Below are 22,962 nucleotides of genomic sequence, written 5' to 3' on the forward strand. Positions count from 1 at the left end.
CCCACGGAGGCCTGGGGCCAGCCCCCTCTCCCCTCCCACGGAGGCCTGCCCGCCCCCCCTCCCCCCACAGGGGGTGCTGCGTAGGGCACCAAAATGGCTAGGGATGGCCCTGGTCAGAGTGTTATAGAGGGTGAGACCTTTGGGGATGATGATTTGCCCAGGAAGTAGATGTCATGGTTAAGTTTTGCTTCCTTTTTCTTCATGTTGTAGAGTTTCCATTTCAGATGGCGAAATTTGATATCTTCTGTTGATCACTCTGTCCTCATCCCCAAAAGAAACCTGCACAACACTTTCAAAAACCAAGCCTGGGAGTTAAATTTATAACTTTGCTAGACACTGAAAATCCATAAAGACACTGCATTTGTGTCTTGTTACAACAATCTGTAACCGACTAACCCCCCCTTTTTGGTCCTATGTCTTACAGGGGTGTTAACGGGCCACTTCACCTTGAATGGCCCCTTAGAATATGTGCTAACTACTTATGCTAAAACATCTGTGTGACTTTGTATTTAGATATGACCCCTTTTTCCTCAGACCCGAAGGAGAGCTCTGTGTAGCTCCAAAGCGTGTCTCTCTCTCACCACCAGAAGCTGGTCCAGTAAAAGATATTACCTCACCCACCCTTGTCTGTTATATTTACTTGTAGTGTGAAAAGAAAAGGAGTACTTGTGGCACCTTAGAGACTAATTTGGTACGATGTCTATCTGTTTGCATTTGGAAAGGAAGATGATGTCTGTCTGTATCTGTACGAGGTTTTTCATGAAGTTGATAGATTTCCACTCCATACTTGTAGTGTAGTATTCAGTCACTAGGTGGCTCTGTGTGCTTTGTAGAGCTCCAGTCAGGGTGGGTCACTGGTAAATCAGGAAGGCAAAGCTGGAACTCAAGCTGTGTGGAAGCCTGTTTGTTTGTGTCTGTAGCTAGTACCGGTTTTCTCTAATAAATGTTTCCTGTCTAAAGAGAACTGTGATTCCATCTATCATGATCCCATCAGGGGCAGGGACTCAGATTTCAGGGGAACCTGGTTTTCAACATCACTTTTTCCCCCTTTGTTTCAGAGTAGAGTGCCGTCCCATCCCTTTGCAGAACCCTGAGAATCTCTCTTACCCCCTTATCACACCCCATACTGCAGCTACTCCCCTTCTGCCCAAGGGGGACTGGATGAGGCTCCATTTGGAGAACACTCGTGCTGTTTCTCAATCTCCTGAGTGATGTGAGGTGTTCCCTCTTCCCATGGGGGATGCTCAGAGATTTGGGAACAAGAGACCAGAGCAGGGAGCCGAACCTGGCTCTTCAGGCTGGCTGTGCAGATCTTACCACCAGACAGTCAGGCCAGTCCCAGACTCAAACTGGAAAGCATTCAGAGAAGATCCACAGAAATGATTAAAGGACTGGAAAACCAGGCATACAGTGAGAGGCTCTAGGAGCTCAATCTTCATCTTATCAAAGAGAAGGTTAAGGGGTGACCTGATCACGGTCTGTAAGTACCTACATGGGCAACAGAAATTTTGGTACTAGCAGGCTCTTCAATCTAGCAGAGAAAGCTTTTATATAATCCAAGAACTGGAAGCTGAAGCTAGACAAATTCAGACTGGAAATAAGGCGTCCAACGTTGACCGTGAAGGTAATTAGCCTTTGGAACAATTTACCAAGGGTCGTGGTGGATGCTCCATTGCTGGACATTTTTAAATCAAGACCAGGTGTTTTTCTAAAAGAGCTGCTCTAGTTCCAACAGGAATTAATTTCAGGGAGTTCTTGGTCTTGTGTTATGCAGGAGGTCCAACTAACTGATCACCATGGTCCCTTCTGACTTTATAACCTATGAAACCCTGCCGCTTCCTTGCAGAATTTCCTGGATCATTTGCATGGTATTTTCCAACTAATATTTATATGCTTGTTCCCAATCTTGTTAGATTGCACCTGAAATCTGAAAATTCTTATGAAATACATCTTTGTCCTCCCAGTAAACAGGCAGGCAGTGGGGTAGTTTGTGAGTACTGGGCACCGTGTGCAGGTTTGTTATTGCGGAGCTAGTCTGTGTGCCCTTTGTTATTGTAGAGTTACTTTGGATGAGCACACAGTTGGATGCATCATTTGCTATTGTAGGGTCACTTGTGAGTTGTTGGCACAGATTACTCCATAAAGCAATTGCTTTCAGTGCTGGTTTTTATTCTCTGTCTCCCTTGAGCTATACCAGGGGTGGCCAACCTGAGCCTGAGAAGGAGCCAGAATTTACCAATGTACATTGCCAAAGAGCCACAGTAACACATCAGCAGCCCCGCATCAGCTCCCCCACCCCGCTCCCAGCGCCTCCTGCCCACCGGCAGCCGATCAGCGCCTCGCCCTCCCTCCCTGCACCTCCCAGTCAGCTGTTTCATGGCATGCAGGAGGCTCTGGGAGGGAGGGGAAAGGTGTGAGGACACGGCAGGCTCAGGGGAGGGGGCAGGAAGGGGTGGAGCGGGGGCAGGGCCTGTGGCAGAGCCAGGGGTCGAGCCGTGAGCACCCCCAGGCACATTGGAAAGTTGGCTCCTGTAGCTCCAGCCCCGGAGTCGGTGCCTGTACAAGGAGCCGCATATTAACTTCTGAAGAGCCGCATGGGGCTCCGGAGCCACAGGTTGGCCACCACTGAGTGATACCAAAGTCCTGACTCTGTGTATGGCTTGCAGTCGCTGGCGTTGCTAGGATCAGAGAGAGCACAGAGCAGCCACAGCATAAGGAACTGATACCTTGCTGATATCTGACAAATACTGAAAGGCTTCAGCTGCCCCTGGCCTGGAGGTGAACATTACAGGACGCTTGATATTTATGCTTCTGGCTGGAACTCTTCTCAGCACCTGATCAGTATGGATGAAGGAAGACGTGCCTGAGAGCAAGGAAATAATAATGGAGTTTGTTACCAGTGAACAGCAGCTTCTTGCATTCCCTACCCTAGGAGCAGGAGCAGGGAATGAAGCAGTCCAAGGGAATAAGATTTCAGGAGAGACGGTTTGGGAAAATTAAATCTGCAACCAAAGGGAGAATTAAAATTAACCTGGGGAGAAGAAGGCAGGGGAATCTCAGCAGACACCAGACCAAATCAAACTCCACAACCTCTGAAAAGAGATACTCGGAACAAGCAGTGGCCAATGTGGCTGCAGCAGTGTCTGGTCAAGGAAGTAATAGTCAAATACCTCAACTGTGAGTGGAAAAGGCAATCAAAGCAGGTCTGAGAGTCAGTATCAAGGCGCAGGGAAAAGATAAAGGCAGGAAAAAATAGAGAGGCTCTAACAGGTATATTGGGGGAAGGAAACACTGAGTGGAAATTAGGCCAGTGAATGAAATGGAGATGAGAGTTTGATGACTAAAATGACTGAGATATTGACTCACTTTTTAAAATACCTGACGCTGACAATGACTAGAACAAAGCAGTTTAGAAATTTTGGAAGAAGGGTAGATCTTGTATAAATAGCTATTGATCTGGGTCAAGGCAAGGGTCTGATTGCACTGGAACAAATCGTTAGCCACCTGGGAACACCAGCATTGTCACTAGGGCTGTGTCTACACGGCACAGTTAACCTCATTGGTCAGCACCCGAGTCAGTCTAGCCCAGGAGCAAGCGTCCCTACTGCAAAGTCCTACCTGTGTGTTCACTGGTTCTGTAGTTGCCTGGGTGTGGCTGGGGCCATAGCTCCTGGGTCTTTGTGCTGAGAAGCTTTAGGATTCTTTCCCAGTCAGTTATGTCAGTTGCAGGAGAGCTTGCCTGTCCTTCAAGGGACTTGTCGGAAGGCATTGGAGGACGGTCAGCGCTAGAGACTTTGCAGGCACCCTCATTGCAAAGGTGGTGAATTCCATCCTGAATTAAAGGGGAACTCGGGCTCTAACCTACACTGCAGCCGACTGAGCTAGCCCAAGCTTAAAGCCCCTCTGTATCCAGGCCAAAGGTTTTTCTGTGTAGACAGTAGTGGGGTTAAGACTAAAACCCTACTAAAAGCCTGGGTTAACTGTACAGTGTAGATGTATGCTATACTGCGCTCCACTCTGCACTTTACAACAGAGCGAGAACTTGGATTCTCCTGCTCTAAAAGCACAGATCGCCACCATCGGAGGGAAAGGAGATTCTCCGTTAGCTGTTATCAGTCTAGGGACTTTGACACGCAGTAAAGCAGTTCTATTTATGACCCACTAGAGGGCCCTGCTATACTAGCACATTCACTTCACTAGCGTGGTTCGTTATTGGTTTAGAAGAGTCTGTTCAGGAACAGTGGTGCTTCTAGCAGTCTCCTGTCAACTGTGGTTTCACAATGTCCCCTGCTGGGTTCTGTATTGGCCCGAAGCCATTCGACATGGGGAAGCTATTTTTAACAAAATAATAAATACATGTAACACTCCAATAAGAGAAATCAATCTGCAGACTTAAAAATTCAAAGTCCACCTGCATATCAAACAAAAGGATAGTTGAGTGTGAGTTTCTTTTCTACTTACCTGTCCACAATAATACATTATTTAGCGTTGTTCACATGATGGGAAGCGTTGTGGAGCAAAGTAGAGGCAGGGCGCTTGACAAAGAGAGGCCAAAAAGTGACTAGTGGTTGCGAATGCCCAATTTGAGATGTCTCAAGCTAATTCTCAAAGAGTGGGTGCTCAGCGCTTTCCAAAAATCAGGCCTGTTCTTAAGGAACCTCAAGTTGGGCCCCTGGAATCATTTGTCACTCTTGAAAAGAGCAAATTCTGTGGCACTTCATCAAGCAAAACTCCCCAAAATCTTACAGTTGAAATAAGGGGTTCTCAGGCTTTGTAACAAAGCTGTGCTCATCTTACTAGAGATTGCCTTATGGACACTTCGCATTCTGTTCCCCATTGCCTGCCTGTCCCATTCACAACCATCCACGCCCTTCTCATTCACAATCTCATAATCTCCCTGTGGCAACTGCAACCGTTGCTCATGCAGTAGAGTGATATTAGGACACTTGTGTATTGTGTGCTTTATTAATGCAATTTAGCTGCCGAAAATTAGGAGGAGGAGCCGGCGTCAGGTGACCAGCCGGTTCTCCGCACAGCACTCTGCAGACCTCAGCTGGGGGACCGCAGAGCCAACTAATAATAAATTATAAAGGGGCACCTTCCTTTTTCTGCCCATTGGTTGGCAAGGCCGCTGCCCAGGAAAGGAGCTTCAGAGGCAGGCGAGAGGAAGCTGTAAGCCCTGGGCTGGGGCAGCGGGAAGGGCAGGCTTTGTGATGACAGAGCTGGATTTAGATTTCAGAACAGGCTTGGGCAGGCAGTGGCTCTGAGGGGACTTGGTCTCGCCTCTCTGCTTACTGCACTGTGCTGAGACGCTGACGGTGTGTTCCAGGCCTGGCACCCCCCCAGCTCCCTGCTTTGGAAAGCTTTGAGTGTGAGCCCTGAGGGAAGGCAGAAGAGGGGAACCTTGTGACTTCCTGGCCTCTGGTCACTGGGTTTCTTCCAGGGAGTGTGGACGTGATGGGTGAGGAATAGGCATCGGACATGCAGGGCCCAGAACAGTGGCTGCTGCTGTTCCTGATGAATCATTGTGGTTTCCCTGTGAGACGCCTCACTGAGAAGATGATAGGTTGTTTTGGGAGCTAATTAGCAGGGAGCCTGGCTAAGCGCCCCCTGGCTGGAGGGGTGTGGGGGTGGGGGTGAGGAAGAGGGAGTTGTGCTGAGATGATTTCCCCAGAGGCTGCAGAACAGGAATGTAAACCCTGAGCACTAGTTAAAATTTAGGGGGGAACAAAAAGTCCAAGTGTCGCTTTGGCTGTCTGTGTTGCGTGCTGGGCGGTTCACAGTCTCTCTCCACCTGCCGCCTTGCTTGCGCAGTGCTGCGGGAGTGGTGTCTTGTGGTCTGGGAGCCAGGCCTTCTAAAGTTCAAATCCCATCTCAGATGCTGCGTGTGGCTGGAGGCGTCTCTTAACCTCCCTGCCTGCATTTCAGGACATGCCCCAGGCTACCTCCCAGAGGTGCTGTGACTGCAGATCGGGGCGGGAAGGGGGGAGGAAGGATGGTCGATAAGGTTAAGCAATGTAATTGCAGGATCAAAGCTCTAATGTGGGCCTCGCTGATTTCCTCTTTGAGTTTGTGGGTGTGTTACGTCCCCGCCCTGTGCCTCAACTTCCCCATCTATAAAAGGGAGATGACACCTCTGCTCTCACAAAGGAGCTTTGAAGTTTAGCTCATTAATATCTGTGAAGAGCTTTGAGCTCCTCAGAAACTTCAGGTTTCAGAGTGGTAGCCATGTTAGTCTGTATCAGCAAAAACAACGAGGAGTCCTTGTGGCACCTTAGAGACCAACAAATTTATTTGGGCATAAGCTCACGAAAGCTTATGCCCAAATAAATCGGAAAGTTCAGTGTATGATTTTAGCAGCTGTTGTCTATGAAGCTTGAAGTTCCGTCTTAGAAATGGCCTCAGACACTAATCTCTGACTTTCACGAGCTATTGGCCACTAACTCCACTGAGGGGTGGAAGTGGGGAAGGCGTTGGGAAGTAAGTAGTAGGCGGGTCTGTAAGGTCGAATATCCCGTGACCTGCCATGGGCCCAGCAGACTTTTCCAGTCACAGCCCCAGCGATCGGAAGGGACAAATGCTGCTCCCTGTACAGCTGCAGCTTCTTGAACAACCAGGCCACTTGCTTTAGTCTAATCTCCCACCGTGGAGGGGATCGGCAGTGCCTTCTTGCATAGCCAGGATTCAGCCCTGACCCAGGCTCTGTGCTGCTCGTGACATGCACTTGTGCATTCGGCCACGCTAAGGGGTTACAGTCGGGTCCTCCGCCTCATTACGCTTGCCTCTTTTCCTGGAGGGGAGAGCACTTGACAAGCCCCTGCTCTTCTCCCCTCGCCCGCCTTGGTCTCAGTGACCCCTTTAGGTGGCTGAAGAGACTTCTAAAGGAAGAGAAACCTTTTTAGGGTGGTGTTGGCCCCTTTAAGCCTGGGCAGCGGTGGAATTTTGGTTCCCTGACGGTGGAGCTATTTGGTGCCTCTCTCTTGGTGCCAGTGTGGCTGGGAAGGGGGAGAGGGGAGACAGCGTGCTGCTAACAGAATTAACATATGCCCACCCAGTCAGTGACCACGGAAAACAACCAGGGCGGTTGGCAGCTCTCCCGTCAGCAGCGTGACAGCCTGCTCTGAGAAGAAGTGACCCTGGGATCAGAAAAGCCTTTGCGGTCCAGAGAGAGCAGCGAGAGGCAGAATAACCCTCTGGTCTGTTGGGGGATTCAGGTCGTTGGCCCTAACCTCTGGGCTAGCGACTGGATGCGTGTTTGTGCGTGTTGTTGGCTGGGTTAGGCGTGTGGCGGTTATTTTTAGTTGCGGCTATATTTGCATTGAATTGGAGCCAGTGGATCCTGACCCCTGCCATGTGACAGGGGGTGTTAATCTTTAGTAACCTTGCCCCATGCCAGGCAATAAAGAGCTGACTCGACTTATACCAGTGCTGCTCTGTGCCACGCTCTTATTCCACCTTCTGGGATTGGCTCCTTGGTACGAGTCTCCTGCAATAGACTGAGCAGTTAATACAGAGACAGTGTAAACATGGCTGGGCCTGGGAGAGCCACAGCACTGTCTCAACCACATGGGGTTTGCTTTGCTGGAAGAAACCTTTCAGCATCTGTGGGTTTGGAAGGGTGCGGGGGAGAGTGTGTGCGTTCGTTGCTCATCGGGTCGTGCCCGGTAGTACAGGATGGGTGCAGTTTTGGAGACAAGCAGAGCCTTGGCTGGGACACCTTGGTTCTGCAGGCCCCTGCTTGCTTCCTTTCTCTCTCTCTAATCTCAAAGCTTCGAAAGGCTGTGGCTGCTGGCACTGCTCACGCTGTGATGTGTGATGTTCAGTGCTGCTCCGGGGAAGAGCAGGCAGCAGGATCCAGGCCAGACAATGGTAGTGATTTGACATGAGGATGGTGGTGGCGTGTATGTCTGTTATATTCCAGCACTCAGATTCGTGCACCAGTAATCTGGTCTGGATTACCAGACCGTAATACGCAACAGCCAATTATATCCTATTAACCTGTGAGGGATTAGTTTATAAATAGACCTATGCCCGCTTTTGTATGAATTCAAGATCCCTATTAGATAATTGCATGAAAGTTACAAAGAGACACTGCAAATGTGCGATGAGTGACTGAGACGTTCCCCACCACCCCTCTAACCAACCCAAGGCTCCCGACATTGACCTAACCTGCACCTCTGTTTGGCAAATGCCCTGCCTGCTCACATGCGTACAGAGGTGACTTGATCTTGCACCACAGGGGTTAAAAGTGAGGCTGGGAGTTCAGCTCCTTCTCTTCTGCTAAAAGCAGCAGGAGCCCTCCATCACTCGTAGGTGTGGGTGAATTCCCTCTCCTCTGTGGCTGGTGCAGTGAGAGTTTCCCCCGCCTATTTCAATCCATGGTTGCCTCCCCTCTGCATGTAGTACTGAAGCTCAGAGCCTTTCAGCTCCCATTCTTGTTGGAAAAGTATCTGGTATGTGGAGTCAGGGTATATTGTTAGTGTAATTTATTTGTTTACTCGCATACACAAGTCCTGGAACAGAGGTGGTCACAAACAGCATGCACGCAAACTCCTCCGTCGATCTGCTCAAACACCAATGCTCAAACACCAATGCTAAGGTGGATAGAAAGCTCTAAGGTGGATAGAAAGCTGGGTAGATTGTCGGGCTCAACGGGTAGTGATCAACAGCTCGATGTCTAGTTGGCAGCCAGTATCAAGTGGAGTGCCCCAGGGGTCGGTCCTGGGGCTGGTTTTGTTCAACATCTTTATTAATGATCTGGATGATGGGATTAATTGCACCCTCAGCAAGACCCTAAACTGGGGGGAGAGGTAGATATGCTGGAGGGTAGGGATAGGGTTCAGAGTGACCTCAACAAATTGGAGGATTGGGCCAAAAGAAATCTGATGACGTTCAACAAAGACAAGTGCAGAGTCTTGCACTTAGGACGGAAGAATCCCATGCACCGCTATAGGCTGGGGACGGACTGGCTAAGCGGCAGTTCCGCAGAAAAGGACCTGGGGATTACAGTGGAAGAGAAGCTGGATATAAGTCAGCACTGTGCCCTTGTTGCCAAGAAGGCCAACGGCATATTGGGCTGTATTAGTAGGGGCATTGCCAGCAGATCGAGGGAAGTGATTATTCCCCTCTATTCGGCACTAGTGAAGCCACACCTGGAGTATTGCGTCCAGTTTGGGGCCCCCCACTACAGAAGGGATGTGGACAAATTGTAGAGAGTCCAGCGGAGGGCAACGAAAATTATTAGGGGGCTGGGGCGCATGACTTATGAGGAGAGGCTGAGGGAACTGGGCTTATTTAGTCTGCAGAAGAGAAGAGTGAGGGGGGATTTGATAGCAGCCTTCAACTACCTGAAGCGGGGTTCCAAAGAGGATGGAGCTCGGCTGTTCTCAGTGGTGGCAGATGACAGAACAAGAAGCAATGATCTCAAGTTGCAGTGGGGGAGGTCTAGGTTGGATATTAGGAAAAACTATTTCACTAGGAGGGTGATGAAGCCCTGGAATCGGTTACCTACGGAGGTGGTGGAATCTCCATCCTTAGAGGTTTTTAAGGCCCAGCTTGACAAAGCCCTGGCTGAGATGATTTAGTTGGGGTTGGTCCTGCTTTGAGCAAGGGGTTGGATTAGATGACCACCTGAGGGCTCTTCCAACCCTAATATTCTATGATTCTATGAATGCCCAGTTCCCAGGGAGCAGCTCTGCCCCAAAACCTGACTCTGGTTAGAGAGAGCCTGGCACAGACGAAACTCCCTTGCGGCTTGCCCCAAAGCAACTAAAGACTGGACATTGCTTTATGTTAAGAAATAGAATTTATGGGACTACATGAAACGCCGCCATTCAGTGACTCAGGCTGTAACACTACTTTTAACCACAGCTCGTTCAGACTATGTTCAGCTTTCTGGGTGCATGAGCCTGTGAATCACCAACTGAGGAACTAGGCTTTGAGCAACCCTAGATCAGATGAGCAAGTAGATTCTATTTTTCAGCAACAACAGGGCACTTAGGTAAAAGGGTGAGGACTTTTGGGGTATGTTAAATACTGGGCCAGTGCCTCAGAATGCAATTAAGTCTCTTTCAAAGGCTCTTTCGTCTTTAGGTGAACAAACCTGCCTAGCGTACAGCTTTGCTGAGCACCAATGTTGACAAATCCCGTATGGGTAGTAGAGAGCCCCTTTTTAAATAAATATTTGACTAAAGAAATAAACTCACTACAAGAATCAACATTCTGCGGCCTGTGGACTTGAATACTGTGGTCCTCCATGGTTAGGAAGAATATACCTGCTAAGCAAATGTTAGAACCTGCCTCGGCCTGATCCGTGTCTGTGCTACACGGAGTGTGCCGTGCTCCAAGATGAAGACCTGGCAGTGAAGGAAACAGGTCCCAGAAATAGACTTGCTGGACCAAATCCTCTCTAGTCAGGGAGAAGGTTTTGCACATACCACGCAGCCTGTTTGTTTGTTTTGCAGAGAGCCTTCATTTTAATAAGGGGGTCGAGGGATATTTGCTCATTGCTTTATGTCACTGCGGTAGATGCTAGCCAGGCTTCCCCTTGGTCCCTGTTGGAGCCAAGGGAGAGCCAGCAGTGGCTCTTCAGCCTGTTGTGTCTACAGGGGCCCCAGGAAACCATTTGTTTCCCCTCCTGCCCACACTGCTGGTGCATGGAGGAACAGGCAACATCTTTGCGTCTCCTCCTCTGTCTTCTGGTGCCCTGGCTGACCAGAGGGAGCTGGCAATGGCCATCAAGCACAGGAACTGTTCAAGTCCAGAGCCCCATAAGTGTAGGTTACAGTCAGTGCAGCACAGAGCAGCAATGAAAGGGCATTGTCTGGTTACGAATGTCCTTGCCTGAGGTGGCGGTAACACCACAGATGGTTACGAAGGGATGATCCTGTGCAGTTTTTACCATTTTTGCTGTTTGTTTCTTCTCTTGTCCTGTTAACTTTAGACAACAAAAATAGGAACATAGGAATTGCCAGAGCAGCTCAGACCACTCGCCCATGTGTCCCAATACCCTCTCTCTGACAGTGGCCAGTACTAGCTGCTTCAGGGACAGATACAAGACACTTTATCACAATGTAGGCAGTGATAAGATAACCCGTCCCCAGGGATGTTTCTTGTGTCCTGGAGCCAGAGGGTTTAGATCCCTTCCCAAAGTCTTGTTAGCTCTTTTATCATTAATTATTATAACTCTGGATGTTATTCATAAATTCCCAGGCGAGAAGGGACCATTGTGATCAGCTCATATGTATAACACAGGCCATAGAACTGCCCTGAATTAATCCCTGTTTGAAGTAGAGCGGATCTTTCAGAAAAACATCCAATCTTGATTTTTTAAAGTTGCCAATGATGGAGAATCCACCATGACCCTCAGTAGGTTGTTCCAATAGTTAATTACCCTCCCCGTAAAAAAAATTTGCCTTATTTCCAGTGTGAAATTGTCTAGCTTCAACTTCCAGCCATTGAATAGTGTTAGACCTGTTTCTGCTAGATGGACGGACCACTCACTAAATTTTTGTTTCCTGTAAATACTTATAGACTGTGAACAAGTCACCCCTTAACCTTTTCTTTGATAAACTAAACAGACGGAGTGCCTAGAGCCTCTCACTATAAGGTGTGTTTTCCAATCCTTTTATCATTCTCATGGCTCTGCTTTGAACCCTCCACCATCGAAATCCTGCTTGAACTGTGAATGCCAGAACTTCTATTGTTCTTCACATAAATGTCCCATTCCTTCTTTTTGAACCCTCCTAAACCCTTGGCCTCAATAATACTTTGTGGCAATGAGTTCCACAGTCTAATTATGTGTTTTGTGAACAAGTATTTTCATTTAATTAGTTTTGAATTTGCTGCCTTTCAGTTTTATTTAATGTCCCCTTAGTTCTGGACTGGTCCATAGAACTTTTGTTTTCTCGACGTTCTCACTTTTTAGCACTCCTGTAGTATCATAGCACTGCGATGTCTGGGTTGCAGTTGCTGCAGAGGCATATTTTAAATCCGAACCCCTCCAAAATTTGCTTAAAAAAATATGGAAATATTTCTAATGGTCATAGGACTTATAGTCGCCTGTTTCTATAAAACCTGAAAGCTGTGCCTACATAGACATTTAGAATTATTAGCCAAAAGACCAATAAATATTTACTGATGCTCAAATAACAGATTAATTCCAGCTGTTACGATTAGTTTTTTGTAAGTGGGATACACAAATTTACCCAATTTTCATAAATGTAACATTCTAAAATAACATTTAAAGAAGGAAAAAACAGAATATGGGTTTGTATCACTATTAATGCTTTTTTGATGGTAGTGACTGAAGACTCCATCTGAGATCAATGCCCCATTGTACCAGGCACTGTACAAAGGCATAATAAGACACAGATGCTTCATAAGAACGGCCACACTGGGTCAGACCAAAGGTCCATCTAGCCTAATATTCTGTCTTCTGACAGTGGCCAATGCCAGGTGCTTCAGAGTGAATGAACATAACAGGTAATTATCAAGTGATCCATCTCCTGTTGCCATACCCAGCTTCTGGCAAACAGAGGCTAGGGGAACCATCCCTGCCTAAAGATCTTGCAGCCTAAATGGAAGGAGAAAGAAAGTATTTTCATCATGCCCATTTTACAGCTCTAGAACTGAGGCACAGATGGATTAAATGACTTATTTCAGGAAAAAGCAGCAAAGAGTCCTGTGGCACCTTATAGACTAACAGACGTATTGGAGCATAAGCTTTCGTGGGTGAATACCCACTTTGTCGGATGTATTCACCCACGAAAGCTTACGCTCCAATACGTCTGTTAGTCTATAAGGTGCCACAGGACTCTTTGCCTCTTTTACAGATCCAGACTAACAAGGCTACCCCTGTGATACTTATTCCAGGAAGACTGTGGGAGAGCTGGGAATGGAATCCAGCTCTTGCAGTGCTCAATGATGTAACCACTAGCCCCGCCTTCCACTTTGTGCTGTATTTATTGGGGCCAAATTTGTTTGAGAGTTTGTCCTCGCTTTTTTTTTTTTTTAAATAGAGATTCTAGGTGGATTTTGTTAAACAGGTTTCACTGAAATCTCTAATTGATTCTAACATTCCCACTTTCTGTTGGTGTACAGAGAACTTTTCTGGTGAATTGCAGAGTCTGTAACAGGCTGGCAGTTTGCCTGAAACACCCCTTTCCTGCTATCGGGTGTTTGATCCTGCCAGGAAAGCGTGAAGTGGGTTCTGCTGACTCACTGAGGCAGATGGCTTGTCACCTGGATATAAGAACATAAGAACGGCCATACTGGGTCAGATCAAAGGTCCATCTAGCCCAGTATCCTGTCTTCCAACAGTGGCCAATGCCAGGTGCCCCAGAGGGAACGAACAGAACAGGTAATCATCAAGTGATCCACCCTGTCGCCCATTCCCAGCTTCTGGCAAACAGAGGCTAGGGACACCATCGCTGCCCATCCTGGCTAATAGCCACTGATGGACCTATCCTCCGTGAACTTATCTAGTTCTTTTTTGAACCCTGTTATGGTCTTGGTCTTCACAACATCCTCTGGCAAGGAGTTTCACAGGTTGACTGTGAGTTGTGTGAAGAAATACTTCCTTTTATTCGTTTTAAACCAGATGCCTATTAATTTCATTTGGTGACCCCTAGTTCTTGTGTTATGAGAAGGAGTAAATAACACTTCCCTATTTACTTTCTCCACAGCAGTCATGATTTATAGACCTCAATCATCTCCCCCCTTAGTTGTCTCTTTTCCAACCTGAAAAGTCCCAGTCTTATTAATCTCTCCTCATACGGAAGTCGTTCCATACTCCTAATAATTTTTCTTGCTCTTTTTTGAACTTTTTCCAATTCCAACATATCTTTTTGAGATGGGGCGACCACATCTTTACGTAGGATTCCAGATGTGGGTGTACCATTGATTTATATAGAGGCAATATGATATTTTCTGTCTTACTATCTATCCCTTTCCAAATGATTCCCAACATTCTGTTTGCTTTTTTGACTGCTGGTAATCCTCTCCAGAAAAAGAGGATCTAGGGCGTGGGTTGAGCACGCCTCAGGGAGGAATCCTAGGAACAGCCAAGCCTGGGGAGGACTGATCAGAACTTTGTTGTATTATTGTTAACCAAATCCAGGAAGGGTGTGAGTTTTAGCTTAACACAGAGTGTGGATTGTATTTCAGAGCAGGTTGGGAATGGCACATACCCGCTGTATTCCATTGCTTCTTGGCAGCCAGGTACTGGTAATGGGATTCTATAAAGTGCTGACCTCATTTGACTAGATCTTTAGCCTTCTTGAAGGGTGGCTATTTAATGCCCATTGATTTATGGGGCTACTTTAAAGCAATCAGTTAGGAGGTGGGATCACCTATTGGAGGAGATTTACTGTATCTCTCAGTTTTTGCTGGACTGGGATCTCTCCAGATTTGAATCTTCTGTTGAAATAAATGCAAATAGGGCGCAATACACCCTTGTGCACAGGGCCAATTTCTGTGCACCATGTAATCCCACTGCATCCTTCAGCATGGATGGTCCTATGCTGGCCCTCTGCGGACCATTGGTTCCCAGTCGGGGCTCACAAACGGGTGTTAGGGCATGACCCCTCTGCCCTTCCAGTACAGCAGAGTGACCCCAAAACCCTCCCAATCCCGAGTTTTCCCAACACCGTCATCTGCCCTGTGACAATCTGCTGGGTTTTCCCAGAATTGAGAGTTACTGTGTTATCCCCTCTCAGCAAGTCAGAGTTTTGCTGTGTGACAACTCCCTGATGCATCAGCTTGTCTGCCTTACCAGCAAACTCTTCAGGGCTCTGACAGCCCAGATCTTGCCTTGTAGGTAACAAACAACAAACCCCAATTCCTGAGTTCCCCAGAGACATCTCCCTGTGGTGCCCAGCCCTCTCCTGGAACACTCCCAGAAATTATTCAGTTTGTTACTCCTTTAAAGAGATAATATGCTACAGCTCGTAAATTGAACTGGGGTTTGACAAAGACTCTTATTTAATCACAGGCCTGAACTGGTTTATAGTAAAAGTCATGGGTTTAACTGATCCCAAGTATAAGGAGTAAAGACAGAAATGGTTACAAACAAACACAAGTAAAAACTATATTTCTAAGGCTAAAACTTAATTTCAGCAGTTACAATCTTTGCCTAGGCAGGTTTCTCACCTGTGTTCGGTTCCCAGAGAATTCAGCCCCCTTGGGTGAAGGATCCAATGTTCTGTGATTCCAAGAACTCTGGCCCCTTTAATCCCCCAAGTGATGGCTACCAAAGTGCCTTTCTGTCGCTGCTTATATCTCCCAAAGTTCATTGACCCTGTTACAAGAGGCAGAAATGCTTCCTGCTGTCCTTCCTTTCCTGTGGTCTTCCCATCTCCCTGCTGATTCGTATGTAAATACAGCCTCCATTGTTTTGATTCCACAATGCTTAATTTACTTTGCAGACAGTTAGATTGCTGCCTTCCCAGGGAGGAAAACTCTGGTTAAAGCATGATATCAGTGAGTATCCATAATTCCTCCCGTAGTGGTAATACAGACAGTTCACAATGACGTTAATCAACAGAGTGTCGCAGGCTTTCATAAAAGACCTTATTCTATACACTTTTATAGTACAATAATAGTGTGTACAATCACAGGTTTCAGAGTAGCAGCCATGTTAGTCTGTATTCACAAAAAGAAAAGGAGTACTTGTGGCACCTTAGAGACTAACCAATTTATTTGAGCATAAGCTTTCGTGAGCTACAGCTCATGGTGTTAGTCTGTATTCGCAAAAAGAAAAGGAGTACTCAAATTTATTTGAGCATAAGCTTTCATGAGCTACAGCATCCGATGAAGTGAGCTGTAGCTCACGAAAGCTTATGCTCAAATAAATTTGTTAGTCTCTAAGGTGCCACAAGTCCTCCTTTTCTTTTTGTGTACAATCAGTTGATTCAGTCTTCATAGCCCAAAAATTCTTTGACATGTATTCCTTGAAAAGCAAGCCTAGACCAAGCTTCTCTCTCCTGCTGGAATGGAGATGCTGAGCTGCCGTCCCAAAGTTCATTGACCCTGCTTCAAGAGGCAGGAGGTCTCCCTGGCCTGCGCTTGCCATCCCCCGTTGAGATTGCTAAGTATTCATCTTTCCCCACTTGCTGTCTTGAAGGCTTTGTTTACCTTGCATATAAACATTCTTTTCTTTATCTTTGGTCACACCTTGCCTCACTTACAGTAGAGACACATTCAAGAAGGTGGAACCACATTCCTTTGTCTAGGATGAGGTACCTTGTGGGGTACTTCTAAGAACATATTTTCAGCATAACTTTGTAGTTTTACGTATGTTACCCATTTGTACACCACACAATAATATTAATGAGCAGTGAGTTATGAGTCTTCCAGTGATCTATTACATGCCACCTTTTGCATATGTAGCCTGACAACAGTGATAGGTGTAGTGAGTATGTCAGGCCTGAAGAGTGGCTGACTCAGAATAGTGGGCCACCAGTGCCACTTGGTGTCACAGACAGGGATTCCAGTTAGATGGGCTGAGGTCGTGGAAGGGTCCTGGCAAGGAAATGGTGGAAAACCACTGCCACAGGGCATTTATTTTTGTGTGTTCACTCAGTCCTTTTTAAATTAAGGAAGTTCAGTCCAAACATCTTGTGCTGCTGGAGCACTATGGCCAGGGATTTAAAAACCCAAATCAGGCAATTTAAATTTAAACCCACATCAGTCTTGCCCATGTTTGAACCTACACTAAACAACATGCACAGCTACCCAAGGTTACTACCTTTGAACAAGGAAGGTTGACGTAGGACCAGGACATTTGAGTGCTCTGATTTTCGTGCATTTAAACTCTCAGCCATAAGACTGCATTAACGCAAGACTGTCTTGCACTGATTCTGTGCAGAGCTGTGAATAAACATCTTGTCATCCTTTACAGCCATCTTGAGAGAGGGAGTGTGATCCCTCTTCCCACGTCGCACCCTGGCAGCTGGAGCGACTCCCGTCCTAGACACATATTGTCTTAAATATGCTGAGGATGACTTGGCACCCAGGAGATTAGCCCTAGGACGTACCCAGGGAGTCATAGGGTTGCTAAGGGATTATGGAGAAAGAAACTGATCCTGGAGGGGCTTGAGAGTTTGCAGTGATGCATGGGGGCAACAGGGTGCAGACACCCCCATCCCAGGTACGTTGCTTGATATCGTGCTGTAATTCTCCACCTACCCAGCAGAGTTTGCTCACCCAGCTGGTTTTCTGCTTGTTGCAGTTGCCTCGTTTGTCCTACTTCAGTTTAATTAAAACGAGGAGCATGCATTTGGCTCAGTCTTTCATTCTGCTTTTCTTTCTGCAGGCGGCTCTTTGCCCAGCGACCCGGGAGCACCAGCCCAAAGGCAGACAAATGGCTTCACTGGAAATGCCCATCCTCAGCCAGGAGGCTCCAGCTGCACAAAGGATTTGGACTCCTCTCCAGCAAACCATCGAGGGGAGAGGGAATCCAGAGCATCGGCCGCAGGTGTCTTGGGAAGTAGCTCCCCAGTGGCATCTCAGGAAAATTCAACTGCCATAGAGTCTTTGCAGCTCCGGGAGCTCCCAGCGACTCCAGGGGATATGCAAGTAACGACTGCAGAGCAGCTTAGTTCCAGTCAGGACGCATATGGTCCAATCTACGAAAGCATCAGGTATAAAGGAATCACGTGCTCCCGAGGGAGTTTGTACGAACTAAGTGCTGGCACTGCAGAAGGCCCTAATATGAACTCAGGCCATGCTACTGCAGGGGGTGAGGAGAGTGAGCCAGGGGAAACACTGCCACGATGCAATAGCAAACAGGAGCAGCTGGTGGCTGATGATTCCAGGGGGGACCCCGGGAAGTCACCTCAGGAGTGGCAGGAACTCGCCTTGGAGGAGGATGCTGTGAACGAGTCCTTGACTGAAAGGGAGAAGCAGCTCAGGGCGATGTACGCGCGAGTGTGTAAGAAATCCAAGTCCCTCGGGCTCTCACAGCCTGCAAGCCCAGATGCTTCCACAGAGCCGGAAGAGGAGGAGCCTCCGCCCCTACCAGAAAAGCACTTGGATGTGATCTATGAAATCCTGGGGAGCCTGGGGTCTGAGACACAGGTAATGCGGGGTGCCCTCTGCCTGGCCTGATGTTCAGTGGGCCCTGAGTTCCCTGAACATCTGCTGCCCTCTCGCCTGCAAGGTTCTGTTTCATCTAGGCTGGGATTTCTCCCTGCTCCCCCTTCTACAGACGTTTCCAAGGGGAGGCTTTTGGCTGTCTCCTTCTCTATCGGCTAGGAGCCTCAAAGGAATATTTGAGCTGCTACCCTGCTGTGATCTTATCAGCTCTCCTAAGCTCCCCAGGGCTGGACCTGGCCAATACTTGGTTGGAGAAGCCTGCCAGATGCTGAAGGGAGTGTCATTTGGCACTCGGTATATACAACTCCTCCCCAAGTCTGTGCTAATTGAATGCCCCACCATGGTGCTGGGGGCACTCTGTGGCTGGAGATGCTGTCTGATGGATGGGATGTGAGCAGGATCCTGGATGTTGTGTAGTTAAAGATCCCATGGCATGGTAGTTTCAGCAAGGATGGGGTGTTAACCCCAGTCTCCTGGCTAAATTCCGTCTTGGGGAATTGCATCCTGACCTGTGAATTCGCTCTGAAATCTCCCCTCTCCCTCTAGTCAGACACTCCTTCTCCTCTTGGGGCCGGATCCAAAGCCCAGTGAAGTTAATGGAAAGCTCCTCGTTGATGCCAATGGGTTTGGATCAGGCTCTTGCTGCACTGAGCTTAAACGTCCCCCAGTGATTGAACTTTAAAGCCACCTTTCTTTCTGAGTCAGCACCACTATCATCAAGGCCCCTGTTTGGTTTGGGTTTTTTTTTCTCTTGTAACTATGTAGCCCAGCCTGTGGCTCTCCTCTCTCCCTCTCTGAGGCCTGTTCCTTATTCCGGAGTCAATCTCAACCCACGCTCCGCAGACCTGAGGTTATCTCGCTGCTGCCCTGTACATTCTTTGCACCAGAAATGCTGATTCGGGAAAGTGGCCGTAGAGGAAACACGCTGCTAGATGAGTGAAGCCCATGTGGTTTAGGGGCTGTCCATAAATTGCATAACACAGTTTGTGGTGATTTTTCAAGACCCACCGACCCCCTTATAACCCGGAAACAAGCACTCATGCAAAATTAAGGACCCAGCTACTGCCCAATGTGTTATGTAATTTAATTTCCCTAAAAAGAAAAGGAGTACTTGTGGCACCTTAGAGACTAACCAATTTATCTGAGCATAAGCTTTCGTGAGCTACAGCTCACTTCATGTTGCATCCGATGAAGTGAGCTGTAGCTCACGAAAGCTTATGCTCAAATAAATTGGTTAGTCTCTAAGATGCCACAAGTACTCCTTTTCTTTTTGCGAATACAGACTAACACGGCTGTTACTCTGAAACCTTTAATTTCCCTGCGCTTCTGGTTCATGTGTCCCCCGTTCTGCACCTTGATCCCATCTTCTCAGGAGGTTGAGAGCTATTTGGGGGGAGAAGAGGGGAGACCAGGATGAGAGGAGGAGGGGAGGGGGCAGAGCAGGAGCTGGAGAGAGGCATTGGAGGTGGAGGGGATGGGGAAGGCTGAACAATTTGGGAGGAGGGGCAATGGCACACTGAGGGGGTAGGAGGGACAGCGGCATGAGGGAGGAGCTAGCTGAACTAACCTCAGTATTACTGAGTCGGTAGCTAGCTTTAACTTTGCAGCACCGGCTGGTGGGTGAGCTTGGGACCTCTCCAGTAGAATCCTGCACATCAGCCCAGAAAGCTAGGAAATGACATGTGGTGGGAGAAGGGGTGAATCCAGAGAACTCACTTCAAATAAAACAGGGCAGAAATCCTATCTGAACTCAATGGGGCAGACTGGGTGCTGGTGTGAACAGGTGAGGCTGCATGGACATCAGCCCTGAATTTGTGCTCAGAAGTTCCCCGGCGTGGGGGGGGAGTTCACATCTCTCCCATGATGTGCTGGAGAAAAGTTGGGTTCTTTTTTCTTTTTACCAAGCTGAGACAGGCCTTTGATCCACATGCCGCTCTGACTGTGACCCATCCAACTTGCTGGCATGTACACTAAGCATCACACCTACAAAAGCTCAGTCACAAGATATGGGCTTGATGCAGGACGCGGTGAGGTTCTCCACCCAGCCTGTGTTATGCAAGAGACTAGATAATCCCAATTGTCCCTTCTGGCCTTAAAACCTATGACTCTACCTCCCCAAAGCTCTGGCCTGACCTGAGCAGGTGTCATCCCTTGCCAGCATTCCCCTTCAATAGATGGGAAAACAGAGACAGAGGAGGACTACACGAACATGCTGAGCTTTCTACAGGAAATCAGCAACACGGCAGGGCATAGTATCCAGGTCTCCCCTTGTCTTGGCTGGTCTACAGAGTCATTCGTCATGATCAAGCTTAAAGCTTCTCCCAAAAGAGGGAAAAAACAAAACCACCTCTTGTAACAAAACAGATGAGCTGGGTTTAGTGGGCACTATATAGGGAGGTAAATTATTAACAGTATTATTATCCTAGATAAGTCTGCACCAGACTCCGAGATCTGGCCGCTACCAAACTCTGGAGAAGTTTGGACCCAGAGCCACTTTGGATCCATCTCTAGTTATTGCTCATGCTAACAGGCTTCTGCTTTCCTCTCTGTCATCCCACAGGACAGTGAGGTGCCCACCGTCTTAGCCCAGCCAGAAGAATGAGGAGCCCCAACTTCAGGGGAAGGCTATATCAAGTACAGAGAGAACTCCAATCCTGACTAGCCCTGCCAGGAGAGGCAGACGTTTGCTGACCTTTCATGGAGGGACGCTGTGAAGCCATGCCTGACACAAGCATCCCCAGCTCCTGCCCCTACCCTATTAACAGTATTACCCGGATACACCAAGGACCTCCGTAGAGATCACAGTTAGGAACGTCCCGCTGCCGCTGATGTCACAGTGTCGACAGCTCCATCAAAGGTGCTGGAACAGCATGTCTTACCCGCAACAGCTGTTGAAGAAACTGATACCAATCATGTCTGAGCATGGAGCGCGACATGACAGGCTCTGAGCGTTACAGGGAGACTAAGGGAGTGATGGATCTCCACCAGTATCCTCCTGAGACCTGTGCACTGGGACGTGATGTCTGCCCTTTTGGAGACACTGTTGTACCGCAAGTGCCAGAACCCTCCCTCTCACCCAGCTGAACCCTCCCTATCACCCAGCTGTTACTACGGGGTTTGAAAGCCAGCGCTGTACAACAGCGTGGTACGATAGCTGTGCGCTCAGCTGTGATGAAGTCTTTGGCTAGTAACTGAATGCCCTTGAGGAGGTATTCCCTGGCTGGGTGCAACAAGGTTTCAGAAATGAAGAGCATGTCTTGGAAGTCCCAAGGGGAAAGCAGAACGAGCAGGGTGATTACAGTACATTATGCAGGCAGGAGCAAATCAGTATAGGTCACCATGTCCCACAGGGCTGCTAAGTGGTGGCTTTTGGAAACTCATGTCTAATTCTATGGGAGCCCAGATCAAATAGTAACTTATCAAATTTCTCTTTCTCCAGCACTTGGTCTGGGAATTAATAGCCCTGCTGTGATCTAAACTTTAGGGCCTTCTGATAGTAATCTGTAGCCTTATCTCGATTTCCCCCTCAATCTGCTCTCTGATACTGGCATAAATCCACTGACTTCAGTAGTGTTACTGCTGAATTACACTAGCATAAGTGGGAGGAGAATTGGGCCCAGTACTTTACCTGGGCTAAAATCTACTGTCAGCATGTCCCAGCCTGGCTTACCCATTACACTAAGGGGGTACACAGCATGTCATGACTACAGAAGCTGATGCATTGTGACTGTTAGTGTGATCACAGTAACTTTGTCAGTGTGCCAACGGGACATTGTTCAGAGCTGCATCTGATAGTGTTTGGTGCAAGGGGAAGGGCCGTCCCTTCTCCGTTATCAACCCGGTTATTCAGAGTTAAGACAAACAAATATCTGAGCCAACCCTCCAAAAAGCATTTAGCGGGAAATGGCTGGGGGTTGTGCCAGGGAATTCTGTCCTCCCCCCATCAGCTGTCCTGAAAATAAAATCAAAGGAGATGAGTGTGTTCATCTTGTAAGGAGGCATCAAGATCAAGAACCACCTGAAGTCTGTCTCCCACCCACAAGAACTGGCAAATAACGTTTTACAGGGAATCTTAAAGCTTGGCTACCTAGCAAAGAGCTCACTCAACAAGCTCTTAATCAAAAATTTCCACCATTCTGCTCTGCCTGGGGCTATGAAAATCAACAGGGTAAGAAACCATTCTCACTGTGAAATGTGTATATTTTTTCACTTTGTATTAAGGTTCTGTTTGTAAGGAGTTTTTAAATGGTTAATCAGTGATTAATAAATGGTTTATAGATTGTTACAGATCTATCACAGTGAGAGGTTGCTTATAACCAGTGGCTTATAACTATCCATAACACCTACTGTTACCTTGTAACTGTCTATAACATATTTATCCCCTCATTTATTAACCTGCGATATTAACCTGCCTTATTATAAATGGAACCTTAACAAAGGGCGACTCTCTAGCTGAAGAGAGTGATACCTCAATCACACTTTATCCAACCCCTGTTTTTGCTCTGGTGGTTTGGACCAAATGGACCCTGTGGATGAGCTAGCCCTGGTTTTGCAAAATGAAAACTCCATCCAGTCCTGTCCTATCCTGTACTCATCACGCTGGTGTGTGTGTGTGCGTGCGCCTCGTTTTCATATGTTCAACCCTAATGACCCGCAAGAGCTGAAACGTTGCTACTTGCTGAGGGAGCTGCCATGGGCCACAGCAGGAGCTGTGTCTGCGTTAGCTGGTGCCAGACCAGAGCTGTAAAATCCTGTGGAAGTTCAGGCTTCTCAACTAAGCAAAACAGTTCCTTTTTCCTTTAAATGGCTGATTGTGCAATAAGTGATCAAAGGACAGACAGGTCCATATGGGATACTTTTCTCACT

The 22,962-nt window shown here is 47.7% G+C and overlaps 1 protein-coding gene across 1 annotated transcript in view; it reads left to right on the plus strand.

Moving 5' to 3' along the window:
- LOC114021121 overlaps positions 1 to 22,457 on the plus strand; it is a 58,903-nt gene extending 36,446 nt beyond the window's left edge. The window contains exons 5-6 of the mRNA XM_027829180.3: positions 17,315 to 18,078; positions 20,657 to 22,457. Coding sequence (XP_027684981.1) covers positions 17,315 to 18,078; positions 20,657 to 20,698 — 806 coding nt within the window. The 3' untranslated portion in view covers positions 20,699 to 22,457. The remainder of the gene's footprint in view (positions 1 to 17,314; positions 18,079 to 20,656) is intronic.
- The last annotated feature ends 505 nt before the right edge of the window (positions 22,458 to 22,962 follow it).

This window comes from Chelonia mydas, chromosome 3, assembly GCF_015237465.2.
Source record: "Chelonia mydas isolate rCheMyd1 chromosome 3, rCheMyd1.pri.v2, whole genome shotgun sequence".
Classification (NCBI taxonomy): Eukaryota; Metazoa; Chordata; order Testudines; family Cheloniidae; genus Chelonia; species Chelonia mydas.